We start from the raw sequence: 24,664 nt of genomic DNA, 5'->3' as shown, positions 1-24,664 counted from the left end.
GCTTCTGCTTCTGCCCTTTTCCTTCCTTCTGCAGCCTCTGCTTCCCTCCTCCCAGACTGCTTTCTGCTTCCCTCCCTCTCTCCCCTTGCTCCACGCTGACAGGCTCTATCCCCTTATAGTTTGGGGCACTGACCATGGCCTCAGCCCAGCCTTTGTAGCAGCTATGTAGACTGAATGGCACTTCCATGGGGCTGGGCTGGGGCCATTGCTTAGTGCCCCAGGTTGAAGTGTGGATGGAGCCTGTGGAACAAGGATAAGGTGGGGAGAAGGATAGGGGCAAGAAGAGGGCAGAGGCTACGTAGGTGGGGGTGTGTGGAGAAGAGGCTGTAGGGGGGAGGTAATGGGGTACAGAGGTGGTAGTGGTGGGGGTTAGGCAGCAGCTGCAGCTGTGGCCCCAACCCTGAGTAGGGGCTGGAGCCTGAGCCACAGCAGCTGCACGCTCCCTCCCCCCCGCCACCTTCCCACTGCCCTCATACTCGATCCTAAGACAGAGGGCTTTCCTCCCATGTTAAATGGGGAAAAAGGCCCGTAACTTAGACTCGAGGAAATACGGTACATTGTAGAGTGGTTTTGATCAGTGGTGACTGTTGAGCGCTTACTGAAATAAATTCACTAAAATGCAAAATTTTATGCAATCTTTTATCCTTATATAAAAATCTGTTTTAAATTAGATTTTTCTCAGGTTTCAAGAAGCTGAAGGTAAAAACAAGCTTTTGCGGACAGTGGCTGGTGGGGGTTTAGATACAATGAGCAACCTGAGAGCTACATGGGATAAGTTTGAATTAATGATGGAAAGTCACCAACTCATGATTAAAGACCAGGTGAGACTGAGGGTTTAGTTATTTACCTAAATACATTAATATTGTTCTGGAGGTACGTTGTTTTTTTGTTTTGTTTTTGTTTTGTTTTGTTTTTTGCTGCATGAAAACCCCCAAATGTGCCATCTCAATAGTAGCTACAGATTTAAAAGATGAGCAAGAGGCTTTAAGGAAATACCATTTAGACTGTTTTAAAGATGACCAGTGTCAGGTAAGAATGCTAGAGGTCTGGCTCTCAAATGAGTGAGTTTGTAACAGCCACTTCCTGTAAGCAGAGCTGCAGCTGTTTTCTCCTGGTACCTGTGTACTCTTCCTTCTTCTCCCTTGGATGGGGAATGGGAGAGCTGAGCACTCTGGGATGCTGGGGTTCCAAGGGACTCCTGTAGCACTATATGCAACTAGACAGATGTTATGTATGGTGCTACAAAATGTCCAGTTACTAACAAGTTCCTCTTTGAATGAGAAACATTTATGTGGCAGATCTGCCATTTTCGGTTGCACTACAGACAGTGTGCATGTCTGAACTGTAGCTTTTTGTTGTGCTACCCAGGATGTTTGTAGCACTGCTATTATAAATGTCTGTTCTCTTTAAGGGTTTCCTTTTATTAATTGAAAAGACTATAGTTGAAAAGAATAGAGTAGTACAGATTTAGCATGTTTGTCACTTACTGCTTTAAAAAGAAATATTGATACCTACCATTTTAATTGTTGCAAAACTCCTAAAAAATAGCACTAGTTTTATAACAGATAGAATGAAGATAGACTGCTGTACTCATATGGAGCCCCAGTGAAGTTGGTGAGTTTTCATTTAGGCATTTACAGTTGACCTGTGTGTTGCTGGTTGCAGGAGAATCGCTGGCACTCAGAATCTCTCGTTGATTTTAAAATGGTAGTCATTATCACCAGTACTAGTAAAGCCTTACCCGGAGTACTGTGTCTGGTTCTGGGCCCCGCAGTTCAAGACAGTAGGCCGAGGCAAATTGTTCATAAAATTGCTGTGGAGATAGTGATACAATATCAGATCAGAAAACCTATATCCTTGAGAGAACCTCAAATTTAAAAAATATTTTTTATGTTTGTGTAACACCTTTACTCCTTTTTGAAAAAAAAATGTGATAAAGATTAGATATTTTTAAAATATTTGCAATGAGTTGAAAGACTTGGTTATTTCAATTTTGACTAGATATAGTTTGTATATATAAATTATTGAGGAATACATTTTATTTTAAAAATTCTTTTGGTTTCTAGATTGAAGTGATGAAAGGAGATGTGATGGCCCATGTTAATGTATATCTTCAAGAACTGGAAAAGTTTAAAGCTCGTTGGGATCAGTTAAAACCTAGTGATGATGTCATTGAAACAGGCCATCGGGATATGCTTGAGAAAAGTGCTCAGATAATAAAAGAAAAAAAAACTGAATTTGATGAACTTGAAGTCACAAAGAACAAATTGATGTATGTTTACTTCTTCGTATTTTTGGTTGTAGCCATAGACATAGGCAGGCCAGGTTCTTTGGGTAGATGTGATGTCTTTTAGACCAACTAAGTCTAAGTCTACTCAGTTGGTTTAATAAAAGATATCACATCTCCCCAAAGAACTTGGCCAGCCTATTTCTTTGTATGTATTATTTATATTAATTTATGCATGCTTTGCAGTAAAATTGTTTAACTTCAGCTTTTAGACAGGTGAGAAGATGTAGACTAACAATTAAATATAATCTCAACAGATAATTATAAATCCCATTTTCCTTTAATTACAATTCATTGTTTAAACTTCAAGTGTTTATTTTACATGGAAGAACCCTTCTGGATTGAGTCTATGCACTTTAAGCTATGTGTTTTTTTTTTTTTTTTTTTTTTAATAAGATACAACCTATAGAGAAGAAAAAATCTTAATCTTGTGAGGAAAAGCAGTTAACTTTTCTTAATACAAAAGGAGGAAAAATAAATTTATGCATACTAAGGAACGTTTTTGTATGTGGAACTTGTCTCCTAGGAGGGAATATGAGAAAATGTGTTCTGCAATAAAATAAATGTACTTATGTGGCCAAAGTTAAGCATGTGTGGCAGAATCTCTAGGATTACAGCTCTAATATAGAATGATATGCTAATAAAGTGATCTTTTTTTAGTGAGGATTGCCATCATTTTGAAATAGAAGAGCCGGATTTCTCCTTGGCAAAAACTGTATGCAAGGATATTGAAAGCTGCGCAGAAGTATGGACACTTTATGAAGAGTTTCATCAAGGTTTTCAGGAAAAAGCCAAGGAAGACTGGATTACTTTTAGGTATGGTTTTGTTTTTAAGCTTTTATATATGTGTTTATTGCTTATTGAAATACTGTATTGTAGTGTGATGGGGCAATCTCCCAGTCACAGTACCCGCCTGTCCAGGGCAGTCTGCCTGGTCTCGCCTTCCACACCTTTGATGTAAAGTAAACTGGAGTCGCAATAAGCAGGAGGCTGCCTGTTTTAATACCCTGATGTCTAGGGCTGTACACATGACTCCAATCTGCCCTTACCCTGTCCCAGGCCTTGCAGATGTCATCCTTGAGTTGCTGTTTGCTTCAGCTTGAGGCCGGGCCAAAATCAGCCCCTTGCTAGGCCTCACACATTTCTCCTTTCTCTCCACCGCAAAGGGCCTCGCTAATACCACCTGCTCTCACTGGGTCTCTCATACTCCTCCCATTCTCACTGGGCCTTTTGCATATTGCCCCACACAGGGCCGCACTCAGCCTGCCCTGCTTCCTTCAGTGGCTCTTGTAGGCCATCAGGCTTGCCTACACACACTCCTTGCCTGGCCCTGGCTCATAGATTCCAGGGTCGGAAGGGACCTCAGTGGGCCATCTAGTCCAACCCCCTGCCCCTGGCAGGCAAAAAAAGGGTCACCAAACCTGGGATCATGTGATTCTAGCCAAGTGCCTATCCAGTCTCCTCTTGAAGACCCCCAAGGATGGGGCGAGCATCACCTCCCTTGGAAGCCCACTTCAGATCCTGGCAACCCTGACCATGAAGAACTTTTTTCTAATGTCCAGTCTAAACCTACTCTCCAATAGCTTATGGCCATTGTTCCTTCTTATTCCAGGGGGTGTCCTGGTAAACAGATCATTGCCTACTTTGTGTCGCTCCCCCCCTTATGAATTTGTACGTTGCCACAAGGTCCCCTCTCAACCTTCTCTTGGACAGGCTGAAAAGGCTAAGGTCCCTTAGCTTTTCCTCGTAAGGCCTTCCCTGCAGGCCTCCAATCAGATGAGTGGCTCTTCTTTGGACCCTCTCCAGGTTGTCCACATCCCACTTGAACTGTGGTGTCCAGAACTGGACACAGTACTCCAGCTGCGGCCTGACTAGTGCCGCGTAGAGACAGAAAACCACCTCCCTGGATCTGTTTGTGAACCACCTATGGATGCGCGACAGGGTGCGATTAGCTCTGCCAACTACTTCATCATATTGACAACTCATGTTCATCCTGGAGTTAACAGTGACTCTAAGATCTCTTTCTGCCTCAGTGGTGCTGAGAAGGTTGCCCCCCAGCCTGTAGGTATGATGGCAGTTTTTCCTCCCTTGATGCAGCACGTTGCATGTGTCCTTACTGAATTGCATCCTGTTGTTCTCTGCCCAATTCCCCAACCTGTTGAGGTCAGCCTGTATCTGGTTCCTCCTTTCCAGGGTGTTAGCTTCACCTCATATTTTAGTGTCATCCGCAAATTTGGACAGGGTGCTTCCCACCCCCTCATCCAGATCACTGATGAAGATGTTGAACAGCACCAGCCCCAGAACTGAGCCTTGAGGGACTCCACTGCACACATCTTTCCAGGTTGACACTGACCCATCCACCACCACCCTCTGAGTGTGACCCCTGAGTCAGTTTGCTACCCATTCTACTTTATAATCATCCATGGCAAATCTCCTCAGTTTATTATTGAGGATGGTATGGGATACCATGTCAAAGGCCTTCTTAAAGTCCAGATAGATAACATCCACCTCAACTTCTGCATCTAAACATTTGATGGCCTTATCGTAAAAAGAAGCTAGGTTAGTCAGGCAGGACCTGCCTGCTATAAACCCATGTTTGGTTGCCCCTCCTCATCACATTAGCTAGCAGGCTCCCACAGATATGTTCCTTGATAATTTTTTCTAGGATTTCCCCAGGATAGAGGTAAGGCTGACCAGTCTATAGTTCCCCGGATCCTCCTTTCTCCCTTTCTTAAAGATTGGGACGACATTGGCCCCCTTCCAATTCTCTGGGACCTGACCTGAGCACCATGAGCGCTCATATATCCTTGCTAGTGGTTCAGCTATGACACTTGCTAATTCCTTCATTACCCATGGGTGAAGTTTCTCCAGTCCTGGTGATTTGAACATGTCCAGTCCCTCCAAGTGTCCTTTTACTGTATTGGTACTGACCGTTGGTCGGCTGATGTTCCCCTTGTTGATGTCCATGATGCATATTGAGGGTTTGTCTAGTTTCATAGTTAGTAGGGTAGGAAGGGACCTAAGCAGATCATCACGTCTGACCCCCTGCCACAGGCAGGAAAGAATGCTGGGGTCAGATGACCCTGGCAAAGTGTCTGTCTAGCCTTCTCTTAAAGACCCCCAGGGTAGGAGCGAGGACCACTTCCCTTGGAAGTTGGTTCCAGATCCTAGCTGCCCTGACTGTGAAGTAGTCCCTCCTGACATCCAGCCTGAATCTGCTCTGTCAAGCTTACGGCTGTTGTTCCTTGTTACTCCTGGTAGTGCTTGGGGGAACAGGGACTCTCCCATTGCCTGCTGGTCTCCCTTGGCCAGCTTATAGACAGCCAGCAGATCCCCTCTTAGCCTTCTCTTGTGGAGGGTGAACAGGTTCAGATCCCATAGCCTATCCTAATAGGACCGGCCATGCTGCCCCCCTGATCATGCGAGTGGTCCTCCTCTGGACCCTCTCGATGTTGTCCGACGTTTTCTAGATTCCTATTTAAGAAGACAGAGGCAAAAAACTCATTGAAGAGCTCTGCCTTGTTCCTGCTATGTGTCACTAAGCCCCCCTGCCCATCCTGTAAGGGTCCTATGCTACCCTGCACCCTCTTTTTGCTCCCAGCGTATCTAAAGAAGGATTTTTTACTGTCCTTAATCCCTGCTGCTAGCCTGAGTTCTAGAGCTGCCTTGGCCTTCCTGACTGACTGTGGGCCAAGGAAGTGTTCTCCTCCTTGCTAGCTACCCCTTGCTTCCACTTCCTGTACTTTTTTTTGCCCTTAAGGTATCCTGGATGACTGGTTAGCCAAAGGGGCTTCCTGGCCCCTTTGCCCCCTTTTCTTTGCCATGGAATTGTCTCACTCTGAGCCCAAAGAATGGTATTCTTAAGGAATGACCACCCCTCCTGGATCCCCAAAACATCTAGGATCTTGGTTCCTAGTACCCTGCTAACCAATCCCCCGAGCCTATTAAAGTCAGCCTTTTTAAAGTTTAGCACCTGTGTCCTGCCCGCCCTTCTCTGGATAGTGAATTTTATCATCTGGTGATTGCTGTCCCCTAAGTTGCCTTGAATCTACAAGTCCCCCACCAGGTCATCCCCTGTGGCCAACACCAAGTCGAGCAAGGCATTACCCCTGGTGGGACTCCTTACCTCCTGTGTTAAGTGGAGGTCCTGAGTGCAGGTTAAGAACCTGCATGAGTGGTTAGATCTAGCTGACTGTTCCTCCCAGCATGTGTCTGGGTAGTTAAGGTCCCCAATGACTACCATGTCTCTAGACTGCACAGCCTCTGATCACTGCCTGGAAAATTCCCTGTCTAGCTCATCCTCCTGATGTGGAGGCCTGTAGTAGACCCCCATCACCAAGTCCCTTTCCCCCGACCCCCTTGGATCCTAACCCAAAGAGTCTCTGCTTGTCCATCCTCTGATCCTAATCTGATTAGGGAAGATGTGTACTGTTCTTTGACACAGAGAGCAACAGCCACTCCTTTTTTCCCTTCTCTGTCTCTCCTGTACAACCTAAAGCCCTCTATTCCTATTACCCAGTCATGAGTAGAGTCCCACCAGGTTTCCATTAGACCCACTAGGTCAAAGTTATTGCTTGCAAGCAAGAGTTCTAGATCCTCTTGCTTTTCTCCCATGCTCCTTTGTATATATACATTTAATTCTCCTGGTGACTACCCCTAGATTGCCCCTATTCTCCTGTCTAATAGGTTCTTTGATACTTACCTGGGCTGATCTTATGGGTATCAGCCTCTCGGGCCTCTCCCATGACCCTCGTCTGAATGGGGACCAGCCAGTTTCCCTGGCCCTGGATGGAGCTTTGACCCACAGCCTTCTCTGGGTAGCTCATAACTCTTCCTCTTTGATTAGGGCCAGTTGCTTGCCCATTCGGCCTCAGGTACACTTGTGGCCTCAGGCATTCGAGGACTTACCTGGGCCTAACTGTCCCCTTCCTGGGGCCTCTACACATGCCCCCTCTCTGAGGCCTCAACTTTTTCACCCTGTGGGCACTCTGCCAATCTCTGGCTTGTAACACCACACACTCCATCCCTTCACTGGGGTACCTACTTTGCCCCCCCTCACTGGGGTCCATACTCCTCCCCTATGTTGGGGGGCTTCAGGGTCTTACACCCTCATGGGCTCAGGTGCCTCTCCCTAGGCATGCCTGGTCCCACTACCCTCTGGTCTTCATCACCCAATGAATGGTGGGGGCTTGGGTTATCAGGCGTCCCTACCTGCCTTTCACCGGGGAGGTAACTGGCGTGGCATTTCTGGGGGACTGTCCCACCATGGACAGCTCCACCAGACCACCCTATCCTGGCAGGGTGCAGTTTTAGGTTTTACCCAGGACCAAGCAGGCCTACCTGCCCTGGTCTAGCTCCCTCATTACAGCTCCTGTATGCTGTCCTTGGGTTCTCTCTGTTATTGAGTCCAGCTCTCACTCTGGCCTCATTCTAATCTTATAACAGTCTGTATGCTGGCTGACCTCTACCCTCTTCAGCTGTGATGTGTTTCCCATCCCTGCTCCCCTCTCCCCCCATAACGGGGACCTTCAGCCCTTACAGGCTCTGACCCTGCCTTCAGGCTAGTTGGGGTGCCAGATAGCTCACAGTGGCCCTGGCCTGCCTCTTGTGTTGAGCTTAATTGCCCTTTGGCCCTAGCCTTCTTGTATTGACCAGTGCGAGGGATCAGAGAGACAACCTAGCAGCTGCTGATGCCCATACTCCAGAGAGGGGTTCCTTGTGGGTCCCATCAGAGAGCCCTCTGCTACTCCTGGGTTTGCCTAGACCCTTTGTAGGCCTACCAGCTGTTAGCCCCCCTAGGCTTGGCCTTGTTTTAACTTGGCTGAAATCTTCTTCCTGGGGATTTGGACCCCCACTGGGTCTGTAGAAATGTCCTGCCATCCCCGTAGTTCCTCCCTTACCACCAAAGTGTTCTGTGAGCAGCAGCTCAGCCAGGTATTGTTGCTCCTTTGGCTGCTTGCAACAAACTGCTGTTTCTGCCTAGAGAGCCAGGATCTAAAATGGTCGCCTCAACAGGGCTGGCCTGCAGTTTCCGGCTGCCTGCTCTCAACCCTTAAAGTGACAGAGCACCAAAATTGCTCTGTCACATGTAGCCTTTTGTAATTTTTTTTTTCAGGAGTAAAACTTATTTGTTTGAAGAATTTTTGTTTAACTGGCATGACAAGCTGAGGAAGATGGAAGAACACACTATCATGACTGTGAAGTTGCAAAAAGAAGTGGACAAATACAAAGTAAGAACTTCATTAAATTTTGAATATATTAAAATTAATCCTGGTATTACTGGAAAATATGTCACCATGGCAACTGTGTAAAATGGAGCTTGGTGGATATTTTCAAATGCAGTAAGTTTATCATTATTATTTGCTATTATCATTTTTATTTGAGAAAATAAAACTCACTTTAAACCATGCTTCAACATGTCACCTATTTTTGAAGCATATCCAAATGACTTATAATGAAAAGATCAGTCATTACAGTTTTTATCACTCTGTTTAGCAGTATGTTTTAGGATCCTGGCAGATGTCCATTTAATAGCATAATGAGATCTGATCCTCAATTCCCCGTAATTATCCCTTTTGCCATGCCACATGTGCATAACAGGAGGAGTGATTGTTGGGACTGAGGATCAGATCCCAATCACACCACTACTAGCACAGAGAGTCCAGGGTGCAGGTCCTCCTATGGGCTGGCATATTGGGATCCTGGGATCGGGGAATGGATCATGGTCCCTAGGAGCCTCGGTGTCTAAAAATCATGGGTGCAGCTAGGCTGCATACACAATTTTTAAAGGTTCTGGTGCTTGTTTTTTAGATGTTAAAGTACATTGAATCCTGGATTTGGGAAGTGGTTCCTTGATCCTGAACTCTGGGCATGCTAGGATCTTTAAAAGCTGTGTGCCCATGTGGGTTTTAAACATCTTGCTGCATGGGGACCCTTTTAAAAACCATGTGTGCAATACAACTTAACACCACACATTCAAATTAAAGTGCCATACAAATGAGCCACAAAAACAGTCTACATTACATGTAGAATATCTTTGTAGCTTGTTTGCCATTTTATGTTGTAATGAGTTGAGTGGGTGGTACGTGTTGCATATTTATTATGTGATTAACTTGTTCATTGCATAGGAAATATAACATTTGCTGGGGGCCTTAATGTGACTAACCTAAATGTTAAAATTAGAGAAGTTGGTATATTCAAATATGTATTATTTTCTGTAGATGACACTTCCTGTCCTGAAATATGTTAGAGGAGAACACCTTTCTCCAGATCACTGGCTGGATCTCTTTCGTCTTCTTGGTCTTCCTAGAGGCACTAGCCTAGAGAATTTGTTATTTGGAGATCTGCTCAAAGTAGCAGATGTAATTGTAGAAAAAGCAGCAGAGCTTAAGGTAATAATTGCTTTATTGGAAATATTATTAATTATTATATACTTTCCTGCATTTACTCAAAATACAAGATGAGATTTTTTTCACCCAAATAGCAGGAGGGGAAAAAAAGCTCCTCGTTTTAAACTTGCATACAAGGAAACCTCATTAAATACATTGTCTATCATTAAAATGCTGCCAAAAGCAGCATGTGTTTAGTCATGGAAACCAAATATGAAGCTGATTTAAATATAGCCAACTGAGCATGACTATAAAACACAGGGCCCATATGGGGTAAACAAGCTGGGTTTTATATTGGAATATTTTTCCTGTCCCAGGCCAAATTAGCCAGATCAGTTCTGAATCCTTTGAATCATTCAAAAAACATACGTGGCCCTGCTACCGGTAAGTATCCTCCACCCTGGACTTTTCAGCCTGGGGTTTCAAATACTTCCAAATCCATTGGCAGGTATACAGGCTCAAGCCTGGAGGCTTGGGGTTCAGAAGCCCCCGAGTCTAACAGCCGCAGGAGCAAGCTAGGGAGAAGTTCCTCATTTTCATATGGGAACCTACCAGATGGATTTTATTTTATTTTATTTATTTGGGTTTTTTTAAGGAAAATTTTTCAGGTCCCACGTCAAATTAGCCCTATCAGGTCCAAATTTGTTTGAATCGTTTGGGAACCATATGTGACCCTCCTACCAGCAAGTATCCTCCACCACAGCCTGGGGCTTCAGATACTTCCAAATCCTTTGGCAGGCATCCTACGTGCAAGCCCAAGCCCAGAGACTTGGAGTTCAGATGCCCTCCGAGTCAGGAGCAAGCTAGGGAGGAGTTTCCCATTTCCATAAAGTTAGTGTGTAATTGAGATCCTCCCACTGGAGTATTCCCAGTGGTGTATTCCATAAACACACTTTCAAGCAACACTTTTTAAAAATAACTTTATGTACCCCAGGCCAAATTAGCCAAAACTAATTCAAAGTAGAACCATAAGTGGACCTACTACTGACAAACATCCTCCACCCTCATCTGGGGCTTCAGATGTTCCCCAGACCTTTGGTGAGCATCCTAGTTGCAGGCCCAAGCCCAGAGGCTTGGGGTTCAGATGCCTCTGAGTTTTGCTTGCCCTTAGCCATAGGGCCCTTGGAACAAGCTAGGGAGGAGACTCCCATTTCCATAAAGTAGGCTTACAGCCACTATACCTCAGTGGATACTGAACCACGCCAGAAGAGCAGTTCTTTTTTTATTTTTATTTTTTATTAAAATATATTTCTATATCTAGAAAGAGAGTTTTGATAAAGGAGATGTGTATATAGATATCAATATCGATATCTATCTATCTATCTATCTATCTATCTATCTATCTATCTATCTATCTATCTATCTATCTATCTATCTATATAAGCTTTCCATCACATATCTTAAAACTGCATTAAGAAACCCACGCTTCCTTTTACAGTAAACACACCCAATCCTCTGAGCCCCATCCCTCCACCCTTGCTTACCCAAATCTCAGTCTTTTAGTTCAAACCCCAGTTTGGGGTTTACATTCTGTGTTCATTCACTGTCTTTGTCACTGTTGCTGTTGATGTTGCTGTCACTTCTGCTGCTGTTGATCCTGTTGTAGTCCTTCTCGCTGTCTCCAGGTCCAGTTGGATCTCTGTCCTCTTCGTTCTCTCTGTCCACTTCCCCTCCCAGGGGGTCTTTGAACAACGTGCACCAGGTGTTGCTTTTCCAGATGAAGTTGGCTATGTGTTCTCCATCCTCACTCACTGATTTTTGGTGGTAGGACTGAAGTGTGCTCAAAAACATTTTAACATAATCTGTTTCTTTGAGCTCTGTGTGCCTGTATACCAGGAGATTCCTGCATTGCCACAGAGCATTCCTGACACAGGACACAAACTGGTTGAAAAACTTTGTCTGGGACCCTTGCTGCTCAATCTGGTGTCCGTACATCACTGCCTCCCTTGTTATTAGCCTGGCTCCTGTCACTCTTTCAAGGAGCTGGCTTACCTTTTCCCACACACCCTTGGAATAGGGGCATTGCCATAGGAGGTGGTCAATGGTCTCTGCTGCTTCTTGGCAAGTTTCCCTGGGGCAATTGGGTTGAATCCCTCGTCCCTCCCTGTACCTCCATGCCCTCACTGAGTGTACTTGGTGTGCTATCAACCAGCTCAAGTCCTTATGGTCCTTGTGAAGGTCCTTCTGGAAGGTCCAGTTCCAGATGGCTTGGCAGTCCTCATTGGGGAGTGTCTCCATGGTTGTTAACCTGTCTCTGATTGCTCTCTGTATCTTTTTGTGGTTGGACATAGTTGCTGGGCTTTCCTTCTGTAACTCATATTCGCTCTGGAACTCATTCAGGACCCTGTAGAACCAGGACTGCTCCATGGTCTCCCATTGGTTAGTGTCCCATGGTCTCTACCACCTCAGAAGGTGACCTGCAAAAAACTTTACTAGACAGGCTGTTTTGGTCTCTGGCCTGGTCGGCAGCTTACAAATCTGACTCGTGTACCTTGCCTGCAGGAACAGGTGGATGTCTGGCATCTCCTTGCCCCCAGCCCATTTCTTTTTGTACAGGATCTTCCTTGCCATCTTCTCCATTTGGGATCCCCAGAAGAAGGTGCTCACAGCTCTCTGGATTCTGTGGATGATGCACTTTGCAGGGCGGGGAAGACGAGTGCTGTTGTACAGATGCACTGGTAGCAACACCGCCTTTATGAGTACCATGCGCCCACCCATGGAGAGGCAATGCCCATACCACATACTCAACGTCTACTTCACCTTGGCCTTCTTCTCTCAGGCCCTCTTTCCACTCAGCTTCAGGTCAAATTCCACCTCAAGGATCTTGACCCCCTTGCAGGGGACCGAGATTCCCAAGGACTCCAGGTCTTCGAGCTCGCCTACGGCCAGGCAGGTGCTTTTGCTCACATAGAGCTTGGCCTCTGCTGCCGCTTTGTAAATCCATGTGTGCCACAGGACTCTTTCTACTGTGCACTTATTCTTGTGCAGGATGTTCAGGCCAGGACTTTGGCTTGTTCCTTACTTCCCCTGGAGATTTGGACTCTCTGGATCCCAGGGTCCTGTCTGATGCAATGAGCCAGGGGTTTGATGGTGCAGATGAAGAAGATCAGGAAGAGTGAGCAGCCCTGATGGACCCCTGACTCTCTTGTTATCCACTTGCTCAGGAAACCATTTACAAGCACCTTGCTGCTTATGTCCATGTACAGTGTCCTTATGCAGCTGGTGAAAGTCAGAGGGATGCCCATCCACTGCAGGGTCTTGAAGGGGAACTGGTGTGGCACTCTGTCATAGGCTTTTTCCAGGTGCAGGTTCAACACTGCCATCTCCTGTCTGCTGTCTCGTTCCAGCTGGAGCACGTATCTCATTTGTAGCAGGGCTTCGTGGATCTGGTGTCCTGGTACTATACACGACTGGTCCTTGTGGATGACAGAAAGGAGGAGGGAAGGGGCTGCAGGGGAGGAAATTGGCAGATACAAGGGGACCACTTGATTCCTCAGATTTATTTTGTCTGCTGGAGCAATGGGAGGTTGAGAAATTCAAGCACAACTTCCAATAATTAGATTCTATACCTGGAAAATGATGATACATTTATAAATTTTCCATATATAGGATCTAATTATTAGGGAGTTGTCTTATATTTGGGGTAGTCTTATATTCAAATTAATATGATATTTTATATTTTTATTAGTCACTGGAAACTACAGTGTGTATTTTCCCCCAGTAAAACTGTTTCCCTTGACTTTTAAATATTTTGTATGTCATATCAACAATAATGATTTTGAAATCATATACTTTTTATTATGTCTTTGAATTAGAAGTTGTGGATATTATTAATTTTTAAACAAAATGTATTTTATATTTTAAAATAGGATTTAAACGGTCGGGCACAAGGTGAAGTCACAATCAGAGAAGCATTACGTGAGCTGGAACTCTGGGGAGTTGGAGCTGTCTTTTCATTAACAGACTATGAAGACAGTCAGGGTAGAACTATCGTGCTGATTAAAGACTGGAAAGACATAGTCAACCAAGTTGGAGATAATCGCTGTCTTCTTCAGTCCCTCAAAGACTCTCCTTATTACAAAGGCTTTGAGGATAAAGTGTCTATTTGGGAAAAAAAACTTGCTGAATTGGATGAGTACCTGCAGAATTTAAACCAGATTCAAAGGAAGTGGGTGTATTTGGAACCCATATTTGGTCGTGGAGCTCTGCCCAAAGAACAAGCACGCTTTAACAGAGTTGATGAAGACTTTAGGTTAGTGTTATTTAAGACATTTTTATTTTGTATAAAGTCCTTGACACCTGGGCATGTCCAAATACTCTTCAGAATAATACAAATAATACAAAAAAATAGTTATTATATATAGGGAGGTGAAGGCAGGGAGGAAGCAGAGGTGGATCTGAGGCAGGGGCATAAACTTAAACAGTCTTATAGAGGGGAGGGAAGTTAGATTTATTGAATTGGGTGGACTGGAGGAGAATGTGAAGTGTCAGAGGTTATATACATAGTAGTCAAGTAGAAGTTGTTATTTTGGAAAATAAATAGAGATGAAACATAAGTGGCCCTACTACCCCTGGGTGTCTGGTGCCTCTTGAGTCAGTGACTGGGGAGGGGCAGTCCCCCAGCGGCCAATCCTGCTTACCGGTGTCGGGTCCACCGGCAGCCGATACCGCTGGCCAGGGGGGACCGATCTCACTCACAGTAAAAGCATCCGCACTGCTTCCAGAACTCCGGTAGCCACTTCCGGAAGCAGCATGGATGCTTTTGTTGGTGGTACCTGCTCCCTGGCTGGCACTCGCAGGGGGGTACTGCCCCCCTGCCCACCGGCTACACAGGGAGTGCGGCCTGACAGGGGGTGCACTGCATACGCACCCCTGTGCACACCCCTACGCGTCACCTCTGCTACTACTGGCAAACATCCTTCACCTGTACTTGGGGCTTTAGATGTTTCCAAAACCTTTGGTGGGCATCCTACTTGCAGGCCCAAGCCCAGAAGCTTGGGGTTCGGATGCCCCCAAAGTTTGCTTGCCCTTAGCCATAAGGCCCTCGAAGCAAGCAAGAAAGACGACTCCCATTTCCATAAAGTGGGCTTAAAGCTGCTGCACCTCGGCGGGTACTGAACCATGCCAGAAGAGCAGTTCTCCTGATGAAGAGATGAAGTTAGATTTTGAAGAAACATTTATTTTCCCAAATTATGACTTTACCAAGAAATTACACTGAAGAAGTGTAAATAAAGCAACAAGTTTACTTATTCAAGATGTGGAGAATGGATGAATAGGGAGGATTCTTTAGAGCATTAGTTCTCAACCTCATTACACCCAAGGAAGCTGTCATTAGACTCAATGCACCCCCTGGATAATGTCAGCTTAGTTTTTGCTCATTTTTTGACTATTAAAAGTAATAGAACAATTTTTCTGTCATAAAGAGTGGAGAAAGGCCAAAACAGGTCAGAATATTTTTATCACTTTGCATTCCTATTTGAAATTTCTGGGTTTATCTTGTGAACCAGGGTACCCTGGCACTCTAGTTGAGAATCAATGCTTTAGAGACATGCATAGTTCAGTATCCAAAGTTTAAATGTGATAGCTGAACAGCAGTGATTTCATAGATTCATGGATGCTAGGGTTGGAAGGGCCCCCAGTAGGTTATCGAGTCCAGCCGCCTACCCTGGGCAGGAAAGAGCACTGGGGTGAGATGACCTCAGCTAGGTGCTTGTCCAGTCTCCTCTTGAAGACCCCCAAAGTAGGGGAGAGCACCACATCCCTTGGAATCCCATTTGTACAGAGGTAAAATATTTAGGGGTAAAGAAGTTAAGAATTGTATTTTTTGAATTTTTGGAAAGAAGGGTCTTTATGTAGGAGAAGTGATTGTCAGAGAATAGGCAGTCTATAAAAAGTATAGGCAATAGATTTTGAATATTGGACCTTCAATATTGATTTCAGTTTAAGTGTAAAATTTATGTGCGCCCTAAATTGTTAGTAGTTTAGACAAAAAGTGGTTAACCTTATTTATTTGAATTCAAGGTGAGTTCCCCCCACCCCATTCAACATGGGCAGGAAAAAGCCCTTTATTTTAGGTATGAGCACAGGCTACAGGGGAGGGGGGAAGTGGCTGTGGATTTGACCCTGAACTTGGGTTTGTAGCTGGAGCAGCAGCCTTTGCTCCCTGCTACCAACTCTCACTGTCTCTGCTTCTTCCCCCATTGCCACCACCACGTTTGTCCTCATTGCATTGCTGCCTGGGGCCTTGCTCCAGTCCAGAGCACGGAGCATATAGGATAGGACACCAGGCAGCAGTGGCAGTAGCAACTCTGGCTCCAGCTCTGGGCTGGAACTGTTGTTACCACATATGCTCTGTGCTCCGTACCCGGAGTCAGAACAGGGCCCCAGCCAGAGCCAGAGATATGATGGGTAGCTATGGGAAGTGGGGAGGTTGGGGAGGGAGATGACACAGGGGACAGGTACAAGGGGGTCATGTGCCAGGAGATGTAGGTGTGGGGGGCAAGCACCACTGTGTGGGGAGGCAGCAAATAGCTGGCAGGGACAAGTGCCAGGGGGTGTAGACATTGCAGGCCGATGCAGGCAGCATGTAGTAGCGGGGTAGGTGGGGAGTGGAAGGGGAGCCAAACGGGGCACAGGCAGCAGGAGGAGCAGGTGAGGGGGACAGAAAGCACAAGTGTCAGGGTACAAGGTGCTGGTGGGGCACAGGCACTGCAAGGGTGGGCAAGTGGTGGGTGGTCAGGTGCTGGGGTAGGTGTGAAATGTGCAGACAGTGGTAGGGAACAGGTGGCAAGTGGAAGGGGTTACGTGGCCTGTCCCCTCACCTTCTGCCCCCTGCTGCTACTTGCCCCACTGCAATTGTGGGCAGGACAAATTTAAGATAACCCTTCAAAAATTAGATTCCATACATGGAAAATTGTAATAACATAATAAATTTTCCATGTCTACAAATTCATTTATTAGGACTCTGTCTTAAATTTGAAGATGTCTTGGATTTGGGAAAATGCAGTATTTAAAAGAAGTACAGCAATAGATTAACAAAAGATTCTTGTTATTTTTTGTCTTTAAAGATCAATTATGTTAGATATCAAGAGAGACAATAGGATAACATCACTCAATGCTCGGGCAGGAATAAGGAATACTTTGATGACCATACTTGATCAGCTTCAGAGATGTCAAAAATCTTTGAATGAATTTCTGGAGGTACACATTTTAAAATTGTTATAGAGAACTATAAAAAGCAGTACATGTGCATTTTAAAAAAAAAAGAACAAATGGGGTGGTTGTTTTGTTTTTGTTTTTACAGGAAAAGCGTTCAGCATTCCCTAGGTTCTATTTTATTGGAGATGATGATTTATTAGAAATCTTGGGACAATCTACTAATCCTTTGGTTATTCAGTCTCACCTTAAGAAACTTTTTGCTGGTAAGCTAAATTAGAATTTTCATGACAGTTATACTTTATAAAATATATTTATTTAGAAGTAGTCATTTGAGACTAACAAATCTTTTGTAGAAATTGTTTCTTTACTTCTTGTTACCATAACATAGCCTATAAAAAGAACACCTTTTGTAAAATATAGCACCCTTGAAACGGTAACATTCATATAAGAATGTTGGCATAACAGATAGAAATATTGATTCTCTTTGTTTGAGAATTGACTTAAATAAGTGATGTTTCAAGAAACAAATGTTTAAAAATTCATCAGCAAACCATTCAACTTGTATTTAATCATTTGCTGAACGTATCTAATAATTTGCTGAACATAGCTGAATGTGCTCCTGCTTTCTGATTAACAGGCATCAACAGTGTGAACTTTGATGAAGAATTTAAACACATCATTGCAATGAAATCTTTAGAGGGAGAAATAGTCCCCCTTAAAAATAAAATTCTTCTGTCAAATGATGTTGAGGTAAGGGAGTCATATCAAAATATAATTCTAGAATTATTGATAAATGCATTTGTTATCTGAGTTTTGACTTTTTCCCCCTATGTTTTATTTGCAGGTTTGGCTAAACAATTTGGCTTTGGAGATGAAGGAAACCTTGAAGCAATTATTGTTTGACTGTGTAACTGCTGGGAGGAGTTCACAATGTTCAATTGATCCATCACTCTTTCCTTCCCAGGTAGTGGATGATGCAACATCATTATGTAATCTTAGTATTACAAAATATCTTAATTTCTGAAGACTCTTAAGGTCAGATTTGCCTCAGATATATGTTTAGGCTTGAAAAACAAGGTGTGATATGTCCTAATTTTCAGCAGCTGTAGTACTTAAAATATTTACTGTTTATAAACAGTTCTAGGAGATAACCCTTTGATCTTGTGGGCTCATTGGAGTCAGTGGACATCTTCCCATTGATGATTGACCCTGAATTGGTTCCAAACATCAGCCATTGAAAGAAGGTTTCCTCCTACTAGTTCAAAGCAGCATCACTAGAGTAGTTTCTGAAGTTCTAGGGTAGCTTTGCTAGGAAATGTTAATAAAAGAGAGTGTTTTAATTAGAACTATATATAACACATGATAATGTGCATTTATATAGCTTGAACCGAATCTGGGCCAGTAATATTATTTTGCCAAAAATTATTATTATTATTTTGCCACTATTTTTCAAATATTCTTGAAATATTATTATTTTGCCCAAAATAAGAGAAGTATCTCTTAAATGTAATCACTGTTGCCACAATGACAGATTATCAACATTCACCTAATCATATGTATTCATTCAGACTATTTTTTTTTTTTGTAAGAAATTTGATCCTGACCTTTCAAAATGATGCCTGGGCTGAACTTTGTCTGTAGGGAGCCACAATGACTGTAGGGGGACTTACTTAAATTAAGTGCAGGGACCTGTCCATGTGGGCTTTTTATTTAGAACAAGGCTTTCTTTCGTCTGGTTAAGCCATTGCAGCTCATTCCTTCCTTTCATTTTGCTGAGGGTGTTGGAAAGCTGCACATTATCTGGTTGTCTCCTCTAAATAGAGGTTGGTAGCTTTTTCTGCTGTATCTGAATCACGTAGTCAAAGCAAGGATCAAAAATTAATGAGATGAGAGCTCCTATTTTTTTGCTTAATTCATGGAAGTGGAACCTACTGTTTATTGTTTTACTTGTGCATCTCTTACAACTCAGTGGTAGAAGTTGGTCTTTCAACACAAATGACAGAAGCCCATGCTGTTAGTACTTGACATGCATGGTTTAATTCCTAGTCCTCAGCAAGATCTTTGGATTAACTCAGAATTACTCACTCTAGATCTGGTTAGAAAAAAAAACACACATAAGATGTCTTTATTATCAGCTTTTAGAGGTGTTTAAACATGAATTAAAAACCTTCTGTCCTTCATGGCTTCCTTTTCTAAAATGTTATTTTAATCTTCCTGTCTATAGATTCTTTCCTTGGCAGAACAAATTCAGTTCACTGAAGATGTTGAAAATGCCATTAAAGAGCACAATCTACAACAGATAGAGTTAGAACTCATGGCTAAACTGGAGCATTATACCAGTATAGATACAAGTATGGAAGACCCAGGAAGTAGAGGTATAAAAATGATCATAACAGTATACTTTTTTCTAAAAATGTAAAGTATTAAGCATTCCATTCCTCTATTCAAGAAATTACATAGCGCTATCTATAATCACCAGATCTTGGAGGTTTAACATTTTAGGGGATGCCATTGCCTTTTCACTGGCCAGTGCCTTTATTTTGTGTTCAATATTATTTTGTAGCTGGAATTTTTCTCTTAATTTTAATATACTTTATTTTTTATTTTCACATTTTTGCAATATTATATATTTACTAAGTAGCATGACTCGGAGTGGGTGAGGGGCAGTTGCCTCAGGCACTGATTTAAGAGGGGGGCATCAGAATGGTGGCCCTCGCGGAACTCATGGCATGACAGGAGCAGCTTACCCATGAGCAGGTAAAATCTTCTGCCAGTTGACACAGCACCACCCTCCCTGCCCAAGAGGCCAAGATTCTTAGTTATGCCTCTGTATTTATGTATTATTTCTTACCACAGAATCCAGTTCTACATCCTGTTCTGATTCTGAGGTTGATTAAGCATTGGAACAGGCTACCTAGAAAAGGAATAGGAATTTTTCAAGAGCAGGTTGGACAAGACCAGGTTGCTTGGGATGTTTAAGTCAGAGATGATCCTGCCTTGAGCAGAGGGCTGGTGTAGATGACCTGATGAGGTCCCATTCAGCCCTGCTTTCCTACGATCCTTTTCTTCATTTGTTAATTTCTAATCCAGTATTTATTATGAAAGGACTGGGTGGACATTCCTGGATATGCATGGTATCATGTCAGAGTATTCTGTATAACTATTTAGGTTTGAGCTCAGGTGTTCCTTCTGGACTATATTTTAATTCGATTCTGGAATTATTTCTAGGTACATTTGATCCTACAAAGTTAAAAAGCACCAATCTGATCTGGTAAATACAAATAGGAGGAAATATCAATGACTAAGAACTCCTAATTATGATTCGTGTAGTAATTTCCTATCTCTGAGAGGGACAGTAATTCATGTGAGCTATATCTCTTAGTGGACCAACTGCATGGTTGGGATAGACTAGTGGTTTACAACCTGTGGTCCGTGGATCCATGGGGATCTGCAGACTATGTGTAAGGGGTATATGAAAGATGATTCTGATCAGTCAAAAGTATGTGAATACCTGCACTTACAATTCAAAGGGGTATGCACCTCCATTCAACATTTCCAAAGGGGTCCTCACCTCCATTCAGAATTTTTTAGGGGTCCACAAATAAAAAAATGTTTGAAAACCATGGGGATAGACTATTACAATAGACATAGAGCCTTTTTACACATTGCATTTTGAGCTGCTTGAATGTTGATAGGTGTTAGTGCTAGCTTGAGTTTGGAACAGTCACAGCTCAAGGCTAAAGACCTTCTCTGACTGTTCCCAACCTGCACAGCTGTGACTTGCCACTAGAGGGCTGGAAAGCAGGGGCCAGACTAGGAGCTAAAACTGAGTTGCCACTACAGGACTGGTGAGCCAGGACAGGTTTCTTCTATCCCTTCTATGCCTGATCTAATCTCATTTGTATGTTGATTGCTTTAGATTTTTAATAATGTCTTTTATTTCACTAGAGTAAATGAGATCTTGATTGTAACAAACAAGATACTCTACTTGAAATGTGCTAACATTTAATCTGAACTGTTTCACTGTGTTGCATAATTTTATTTTAATTTATAGAATCTGGAATCCTTGAACTAAAGCTTAAAGCTCTGATTCTTGATATTATTCATAACCTTGATGTGGTGAAGCAGCTAAATGAAGTTCAGGTTCATAGTGTTGATGACTGGGCTTGGAAAAAGCAACTCAGATTCTATATGAAAGACAAGAAATGCTATGTTCAAATGGTGGATGCTGAACTGCAGTACACATATGAATATCAGGTATGGTAGTGTTAGTTCTTTTTTTCTGTCTTTTAAATATGTTGTGATAACCTTTCTGTTCAAGTACAGTATAACCTCATAAATCCAGCATCCTTGGGACCAGGACCTGCCAGAAATTTGAAAATTCCAGATTTCTGAAACATAAGGAAAGTGCACGTAGCCTTAGGACAATATTCTTTGCTATTACACTATATATGTGACTGAGTATTGTTCAAAACAATACCTGTAGGCTGATGAACAAAAACAATGGCAGTTGGAGAAGCGCTGGACTTCCAGAGAAATTTCTGGATTATTGGGAAGCTATTTTTAATGCAATAATGTAGTATACTCTGTTTTTAAAAAGTGCCAGATTTTTGAGATTTCCAGAATTTTGAAAGCCAGATTTATGAGGTTATATTGTATACTGCTTTATCTATAGTTGCTCCCATGCTGTTTCCCTGTGTTATTGCTTCCATCTTGGGGTGTTATTTTGTAGGAAAGATTGAAAAGTAATGTAGTCATATGTTGTTGGTCTTAAGCTTGCTCCCTTCTACAGTCAAGTGGTAAGGGATCTTGAATGGATAGTAGAAAATGTAAAACACAGCCCAAAGTTCATTGGGGAATGTGAGAACACATGCATAGCAAGATGATGTTTGATAAAGGGGAGATCCGAAGTCCCTGTGTAACAAGGCTACCTTGATAACCTGTACCTCCCATGGAGAGGAAGAGTGAGCTCAGAAGTGAGATAAAGGTTATTCCAAAGAGTATCTCCTTTGATTTATTGTTTATAAAACCATTGTGGAAATTCTGATATATCACTGTAGAATCAGTTATGTATCTTGTCTATAAGGGAAGGTGGGTAAGCACATATCACCCATTTCTTTGAAACCAATGAAGTTCTGTCTTGCTTCTTTAATCCATCTCATGTGGCTGTTCATTTCGCTATGCACTTGATCAAACTTATCTTCTATAACCCATGATATTAAAGTTTTAAGTTGAACAGATGACTTACGTAGCTTTAATGACAAAGTGCTTAGTATATAGTTATGGTTTTTACTTTCTCATTTTTGACAGTTCTAGGTAAAATGCTGAACTAGGGGCAGATAAGGATAAGTAATCAGAACTAGTGACTATTTTGAATAGAATAAACTATTTTATAAACACTTTTGAACAAATTATCTTTTTGATTATGGGAGTGGAATGTCTGTTGAAGCTAAAGGGAGAGAGAATGTGCCAGTTGTCTTTCTTTTATAACCTCTTTCTTTGGTCCATGAAAGATTGAATCCTGATTTTTCTAGTATTTCTGGAGGATATTTTATGAATGTGAAACGATGAAAAAACTATTCAGTGACATGTATAATTATCATACTTGAGCAGTGAGTAATTTGGACTTCCTTGTGTTATATCTACTAGGTGTAATTATTAGGTATAATATTGACTTACAGTCCTTATTACTGTACATTAATCCATACAATATATATTTTCTTTCTTCAGGGAAATTCTCCAAAACTTGTTTATACACCTCTGACAGATAAGTGCTATTTAACTCTTACCCAAGCTATGAAGATAGGCCTTGGAGGAAATCCCTATGGCCCAGCTGGAACTGGAAAAACAGAATCAGTAAAGGCCTTGGGAGGACTTCTTGGAAGACAAGTTTTAATCTTTAATTGTGATGAGGTGGGGTAATATTAATCTTTATAATTTAGGAGATAAGTATCTTTTACAATATGGAGTTTATAGAACAGTTTAAAATATTCCTGTGTATAATTTAACAGTATTTTTCTGTCCAGTATATATTTTGAGACATTAACAATAACTGAATAGCAAAAGAATCTTTACTAATTGCTTTCCTGGCATTTAGCAGACTACTAATTTTCTTCTTTTATTTCAAGGGCATTGATGTGAAGTCGATGGGCCGTATATTTGTTGGTTTGGTGAAGTGTGGTGCTTGGGGATGTTTTGATGAGTTCAATAGATTGGAGGAGGCAGTATTGTCTGCAGTATCCATGCAGATTCAGACAATTCAGCATGCACTGAAAAAACATAGTCCTGTGTGTGAACTGCTTGGCAAAGAGGTACAGTACAAAATGTTCTTTTTTGCAGAAAACTATTCTTGTGCTATAACTAAGAGCAAATGTGTTTTGAGCACCCTGTGAGCACTCATACTATTAAGAAGTATATCATTTTTAGATCCAACATATAAGTCCATTGTGTACAAGGTACATCTCTTGCCTAGTGTTTCTAATAGGGTTGTGTAATATCCTAACTACCTGAGTTATATCAAACCTGAAGTACATAATGCTAAATATACCAGCTTTGTTACAATATATTGATTTTATTTCCAGGTTGAAATGGATCATAATTCTGGAATTTTTATCACTATGAATCCTGCTGGAAAAGGTTATGGAGGAAGACAGAAACTACCAGATAACCTCAAACAACTTTTTAGGCCTGTTGCTATGACTCGTCCAGACAATGAACTCATTGCAGAAGTAATTCTGTATTCGGAAGGTTTTAAAGATGCTAAAACACTTGGCAGAAAATTAGTGGCTATTTTTAATTTAGCCAGGTAATTTTATTTTAAAGCATTCTTTAGGGTTTTTTTGTTTTCTTTTGGTTCTGCTGGTTCTGTTTGTTGTTTATACAGACCTTTTTTTCTTATGCTGTGTTTAATACTACCTCTCATGATTATGTCTTGAACCTTGTTTTTTATTTCAGTTAATAGACTAATGAAATAAGATGCATATAAAGCACAAGCTTTGTATGATCAGCATCTGATAAAATGAACTTAAGCTGCCATGTTTTATATTTTAATGAGAATACAGCTAATATCTACGTAACCACAGTGGTTATTTTTCATATACATGCATATTACAGAAACCAAAACTGTGAATTACTATAAACTCGATTGTTGTTTTTTTTATTAACAACAACCAAAACAGTAACAATAATAACTACACTAGATATTGAATTCACTGCTTGTCTAATTGTTGGGAAAGATATATTCAAGTGTATTTCTAAAGCCTGTGAAAAAGTATTACCATAGTTATCTGAATCCAAGACAACCTGGAATTTAAGATGACCCCTCAATAATTAGATTCTATGCATGGAAAATTTATAAGTTTGTTATAATTTTCCATGTATACAACTTAATTATTGGAGGTTATCTTAAATTTGTCATCCCCTCCCCATTCGTCATCCGCTGCCATTGCTGCAGTGGCAGGCGGATAGGCAGGGGGAAAGCAGGTGGTGGAGGAATGAGCAGGGGACAGGCAGTGGGGGGATTCAAGCTGCTTGATCCTGACTCCCCACACCTTGCCACCGGTTCACCCTCACCTCTTGCCTTGCTCCTTCCTGTGCTGTCACTGTTAGTGGGCCAGGCTGTGGCTGGAGCAAACATGTGCCCCATGCTTCTGTGGGGATGGAGCCTACTGGAGCTGTAAGCATGGGTAAGTGGCAAGTAGGGCGGGGGGCTCAAGGCTGCTGTTGTGCCCAAGATTGCAGGGGGGTCAGCCAGGAGGAGCAGAGGATGCGGGGTGGTGGGGGAGGAGACAGAGGCAGTGGGGAAGGGTGAGGTAGGCAGCAGCTGTACCCC

The 24,664-nt window shown here is 42.5% G+C and overlaps 1 protein-coding gene and 1 long non-coding RNA gene across 2 annotated transcripts in view; one reads left to right on the top strand and one right to left on the bottom strand.

Annotated features, from left to right (window-relative positions):
* DYNC2H1 (dynein cytoplasmic 2 heavy chain 1) overlaps window positions 1-24,664 on the top strand; it is a 430,672-nt gene that overhangs the window by 45,245 nt on the left and 360,763 nt on the right. The window contains exons 21-35 of the mRNA XM_006271584.4: window positions 672-821; window positions 2,067-2,272; window positions 2,948-3,103; window positions 8,403-8,517; window positions 9,508-9,678; window positions 13,545-13,927; window positions 16,743-16,875; window positions 16,979-17,096; window positions 17,471-17,583; window positions 17,678-17,797; window positions 19,058-19,208; window positions 20,888-21,090; window positions 22,564-22,746; window positions 22,962-23,144; window positions 23,415-23,638. Coding sequence (XP_006271646.1) covers window positions 672-821; window positions 2,067-2,272; window positions 2,948-3,103; window positions 8,403-8,517; window positions 9,508-9,678; window positions 13,545-13,927; window positions 16,743-16,875; window positions 16,979-17,096; window positions 17,471-17,583; window positions 17,678-17,797; window positions 19,058-19,208; window positions 20,888-21,090; window positions 22,564-22,746; window positions 22,962-23,144; window positions 23,415-23,638 — 2,609 coding nt within the window. The remainder of the gene's footprint in view (window positions 1-671; window positions 822-2,066; window positions 2,273-2,947; window positions 3,104-8,402; window positions 8,518-9,507; window positions 9,679-13,544; window positions 13,928-16,742; window positions 16,876-16,978; window positions 17,097-17,470; window positions 17,584-17,677; window positions 17,798-19,057; window positions 19,209-20,887; window positions 21,091-22,563; window positions 22,747-22,961; window positions 23,145-23,414; window positions 23,639-24,664) is intronic.
* Window positions 1-24,664, bottom strand: part of LOC109281853 (uncharacterized) — a 46,397-nt gene that overhangs the window by 19,811 nt on the left and 1,922 nt on the right. Inside the window, exon 2 of the long non-coding RNA XR_002088646.2 lies at window positions 1,516-1,813. This is a non-coding gene — a long non-coding RNA (uncharacterized LOC109281853). The remainder of the gene's footprint in view (window positions 1-1,515; window positions 1,814-24,664) is intronic.

The sequence above is a fragment of the Alligator mississippiensis genome, chromosome 1 (genome assembly GCF_030867095.1).
Source record: "Alligator mississippiensis isolate rAllMis1 chromosome 1, rAllMis1, whole genome shotgun sequence".
Classification (NCBI taxonomy): Eukaryota; Metazoa; Chordata; order Crocodylia; family Alligatoridae; genus Alligator; species Alligator mississippiensis.
Note: the sequence above shows the minus strand (reverse complement) of the source record. Positions and strands in the feature narration are given on the sequence as shown.